Below are 4,829 nucleotides of genomic sequence, written 5' to 3'. Positions count from 1 at the left end.
TCTTGCATTTTAGTGCATTTCGGGGACTTTTTATTTTTTTGGATTTTTTTCACGATGGTAAGGCTATAGTAAGGCGTGTTTTGGGTGATTTTTGAAATATTCATATAAAATACTTTTTGGACTTTTAAACACAAAATATTCACTTGGCGTGTATAGTAAGGCATAATCTTGCATTTTAGAAAACATTTTTGGAATTTTTTTTCTATAAAATGTTCTGTCAAAATGTGTTGAAGTTTTTGTGTCATTTTTGGTAAAAAACTAAAACACTTTGATGAAAATATTTGTAATATTTTTAAAAACTTGATCTTTTCTTGAATGTTTCTCATAAAATTAGGGCATTTAGAAAACATTTTTAGAAATTTCTTTCTATAAAATCTTCGGTCATAATGTGAACTTTTTGTGTCATTTTTGATCAAAAACTAAACAATCCTGATGAACATTTTTGTAAAATTATTTTTTTAAATTTCATCTTTTGCTGCATGTTTCTCATACAATTAGGGCATTTAGTGAACATTTTTAGAATTTTTTTTCTATAAAATGTTCTGTCATAATGTGAACTTTGTCATTTTTGGTCAAAAACAAAAAATGAAGATGAAGATTTTTGTTAAATTATTTTTAAAAACTTCATCTTCTCCTGTATGTTTCTAATAAAATTAGGGCTTTTAGAGGATATTTTTACAAATTTCTTACTATAAAATTGTCTGTCAAAATGTGAACTTTTCGTGTCACTTAACTTTTAATATAATTTTTAGTGAAAAATTGATGAATATCTGTCAAATTATTTTTCCAAATGGTAACTTTTCTTCCATGTTTCTCATCAAATTAGGGCATTGAGAGAAGATTTTTAGAAATTTAGTTGTATAGCATTTTCTGTCAAGATGTGAATTTGTGTCATTTTTGATGAAAAACAAAAAAAGACAAAAAGCATGTTAACTTTTTTTTTATTTGTATCTTTTCGCTTTTTGCACGTTTCTCATAAAATTAGGGCTTTTAGAAAACATTTTTAGAAATTTATTTTTATATACCTTTCTGTCAAAATGTAAATATTCATGTCAATTCTGGTCAAAAACTAATACATTTTAACAATGAGTTTTGTAAAATTATTTTTCAAAATTGTGTCTTTCCTTCCATGTTTCTCATCAGATTTGGGCTTTTAGAGAACTTTTTTCAAAATGTAATTTTATATAACTTTCTGTCAAAATGTGAACTTTCTGTGTCATTTTTGGTCAATTTGTTGGGATTTTTTCACGAAGATAAGGCTATAGTAAGTCATGGTTTTGGGTGAATTTTGAAATATTCATATAAAATACTTTTTGGACCCCTAAGTCATGGTTTTGGGTGATTTTTTTGAAATATTCATATAAAATACTTTTTGGACTTTTGGTTAAATGTTTCACCTTTCGTCCAAAACCAAATGGTAAGCAGAGTCTTCATCAGGTGACGTGCGGCTCCACCCTCAGTCGTGGTCATGACATCACAGTTTGGACAGCTGGTCTCTGAGCTCTAAATGAGCCACGGAGGAGAGGTGAACCTCGTCTGGTCCGTCAGCAAGGCGTAGTGTCCGGGCGTAGGCGTACCTGCGGAGCAACATCCGTGTCAGTGACAGACGTGGTTAGTTGAGGTCGGTGCCGACGAGCTCAGCAGGAGTGACTCACATCTGTGCTAGAGGGAAGTCTGCAGACAGTCCCGCTGCTCCGTAGACCTGCACGGCACAGTCCACCACCTGACAGGCCATTCTGGCCGCGGCCACTTTGATCATCGCGATCTGCAAAGCAGTGCAGAGCAGGAGAGGAAAAGTGGGGTAACTGATTGAGGCAGTGGTTCTCAATCTATGGTCCGTGTACAAATACAAAAAATATTACAATTTCACACATAACAAATATGGCAGGGAACAAATGAGTGAACCCCCCCCCCCAACCCCACAGACCGACATGAAAACAGATCAATGCTGCTGGAACAGTCAGTTAATCCAACTGTTCGCACAACACGAAAGACCAACCATTGAAATGTCCCCACAACCATTAGGTGGCACCGTTCACCAGTCTTTACCTGTTTTCGTGCGGCTCTGACACCTCCCGTATCGAGTGCGTGAGCCGCCTGGAGCGTCAGCAGACGGGTCTGGTCAATCATCAGACGGCACTCGGCTATCCAATGGGCAACTACCTCCTGGATTAAAACAGACCAGTCAGAAAGTCCTCAGACAGACAGGTGTCGGACATTAACGACTAAAACCAGTTCAGACTGGTCTCTGTGTGTAACAACGTCCACTAGATGTCACCAGTGGGAACGATCAGGACAGCAGCTGTGCAGTCGACCTACATGTTGATACAGTTTCTTCCCAAATGTCTGCCTGTTGGCGGCTCGCTGGCAGAGCAGCTCCAGAGCAAACTCTGCCAAACCAACGGCCCTCATGCAGTGGTGCAGACGGCCTGGTCCCAGACGACCCTGAGCGATCTCAAACCCTCGGCCTTCTCCTGGAGACAAAGGACAAACAGTCAGAAGGAGCTGAGACAGAACGGAAGAACCAGGTGAAGGGAGGACTAGGAAAAGGTTAGTGGAACATGGTACATTTACACTTGTTTTCAGGGCAGACGTACTCTGGTGTTGATGTTGAAATGATTTAGAAATTGCAGTAATTTATTTTTTTGGCAGATGGCAGCATTTTACTGTTTGTTTTAGGACCAGGACCTGGACCAGGACCAGGACAAGTCCTGGACTGACAGTTATGAAGACTTACCCAGAATGATGTTGGCTGCAGGAACTCTGACATTTTCAAAGTGCACTTCAAAGTGACCACCGTGGATGGCATCTGGGCACAGAGGGGTAAAAACAGTTGTTTTGTTTTCATCTCAGTCTGGAGAGAAATGAAATGACAGCTCTAGCATTTAGCTAACTGTCAGAATAAGCAACGAGCGAAAGACTTTGTGAAATTAGCTTGGAAAGCTAAAAGTCAGGGATATACAGCTGAACACTGACTGTTACTCCAATACTGCTAAAGATTAGCATTTACATACGTAAACCCTAAGATTAGACAAACAGTAGTTAAAGGTGTTAACGATGTTACTAGTCCTACCATCCTGTCCAAACACAGTGAGCGGTCGGACCAGTTTTACACCTGCCGTTTCCATGGGAACCAGGACCATAGTGTGTTGGCCGTGTCTAAGACAAACACACACAGAACAGAAACTGTAATCAATCCAATCCATTTCCAGCAGGTCAGGAGTCGACCCCCCCACACCCCCTACCTGCTGCTGGACTCCTTGGAGCTGCTCCTGCACATCACAATGGCGACTTTGCAATTAGCTTTCCCAGCACCTGCAGGAAACAGAGAGAGAAACACTGTGATCCATTGATATTCCTGACGTCCGGGCGTTGAACCATCAACCATTCAGAGCCTGGTGATGTCATTAAACCAGGAATGTCAGACAGGAAAAAGGACAGGAAAGGAGCAAACCCTGACAGACTGATGGTGCAGCAGCAGAATGCTAATGTAGCCACACTAGCTCAACTACTGTTGTGTTGTTGAGAAGGAAATAACAATATACATCCAACCGACATCCAACTGTGGGTGGGGGCATGTAATCTACTGGACCTGGATTAGAACATTAATAATAATCCATAATCTCATTTTATGTTCAGATTTGTTTTTAGCCCTTTATTTTATCTACCTCCACTTAAAAAGAAAATAGGCTCCCTCTAGTGCATGCCACTAGAGGGAGCCCAAGACCAAACCTCAGGGTTTAATTTAGTCGCTGCTGAGCACAGACTACATGACAAATCAGTTCCCTGGACTCGTGGAAGTGTAGTCATCCCAGATGGCGCTGTGACCAACCACCGCCTTCCTGTTTACTGTGGTGAAGCGTCCCCTCAGGACAGACGGCACATACGGACAGCAGACGGCCCAGGGAGGACCGTCTGTCAGAACTCAGAACTGTCACACACACTCGGCTCCACCTGACTGGAGGTGAAACGAGGCGGGTCGTGCTGTCGCTGCACAGTCAAGTCAGGTCATGTCTCCAAGTCCCAGGAATGAAAATAAACCTCTGACTGAAGTTGTTGAACAGTTCTGTTAATCACGGCGTAAACATGGACCGAGTCAGAAGTTCTAGTTTCTGAAGAGACTTGACAACAGGTTCCAACATTGAACAGTAGAAACGTCAGAGGTTTGAAACCTGAAAACCTTCATGACACACAGTATCAAACCATAATATTCCGTGGAAACACACACACACAGAGAGTGGGAGCAGGATAAGAAGTGGGCGGGGTTTATTGGATCAGTCAGTCCAGCGCTGCTGTGCCTCAGTCCACTCCTCAGGAGTGTAACTCTGTGTGAACTTCTTTAAAGGAGAACAACAACACTGACCTGCAGCAGAACCCGGAGGTAAGGAAACACACAACTAAAAATAAATAAAGAAACTACTTTAGGTCTCCATCCGACGAATATTAACTCATTGAATATTTTATCTTTAATATTTGTGAAATGTTTTCAGTCCTAGTTTCACTTCACACTAACACTGGGTCGAAGTCTGCCTTCTTTATGACAGTTACACAAAGCTGGTGTGATAACAGGGAGCTGCTGCATCACACCAGCAGGTGTCACCACACCTTCTACACGTTCACTACACCTACACAACATTAACTTATCTTTATTAGTCATTGTGACACAGCACAGCACACCATGCACAACGAAATTTACCCTCTGCATTTAACATCACCAAAGTCAACAGTAGGCAGCCGTGGTCAGCACCCGGGGAGCAGTGCTTGAGGACGATGCCATGCTCAGTGCATCTCAGTGGTAACCTGGCAGTTGGTGGATTCGAACCTGGGGC

General features: G+C 41.6%; 2 protein-coding genes across 4 annotated transcripts in view; one reads left to right on the top strand and one right to left on the bottom strand.

Moving 5' to 3' along the window:
* acad11 (acyl-CoA dehydrogenase family, member 11) overlaps window positions 1-4,829 on the bottom strand; it is a 28,864-nt gene that overhangs the window by 14,344 nt on the left and 9,691 nt on the right. For 2 of the 3 annotated variants that reach the window (XR_001759904.2, XR_003049307.1), the window contains 7 exons: window positions 3,246-3,315; window positions 3,074-3,159; window positions 2,738-2,809; window positions 2,320-2,474; window positions 2,050-2,166; window positions 1,656-1,765; window positions 1,398-1,577 (listed from right to left, as the gene is read on the bottom strand). Coding sequence is in view for 1 of the 3 variants with exons in the window: in XM_008308354.3 (XP_008306576.1) it covers window positions 1,475-1,577; window positions 1,656-1,765; window positions 2,050-2,166; window positions 2,320-2,474; window positions 2,738-2,809; window positions 3,074-3,159; window positions 3,246-3,315 (713 nt within the window). In the remaining 2 variants the exon portion in view is untranslated. Of the gene's footprint in view, window positions 1-1,178; window positions 1,578-1,655; window positions 1,766-2,049; window positions 2,167-2,319; window positions 2,475-2,737; window positions 2,810-3,073; window positions 3,160-3,245; window positions 3,316-4,829 lie in introns of those variants that run through there. The other variant, XM_008308354.3, reaches the window with a different exon arrangement.
* The window catches only part of ackr4b (atypical chemokine receptor 4b), a 3,989-nt gene continuing 2,488 nt past the window's right edge, over window positions 3,329-4,829 (top strand). The window contains exon 1 of the mRNA XM_008308353.3: window positions 3,329-4,381. The gene's annotated coding sequence lies outside the window, so the exon portion shown is untranslated. The remainder of the gene's footprint in view (window positions 4,382-4,829) is intronic.

This window comes from Cynoglossus semilaevis, chromosome 3, assembly GCF_000523025.1.
Source record: "Cynoglossus semilaevis isolate Cse_v1.0 chromosome 3, Cse_v1.0, whole genome shotgun sequence".
Taxonomy (NCBI): Eukaryota; Metazoa; Chordata; class Actinopteri; order Pleuronectiformes; family Cynoglossidae; genus Cynoglossus; species Cynoglossus semilaevis.
This window is presented reverse-complemented; position numbering and strand designations above follow the sequence as displayed.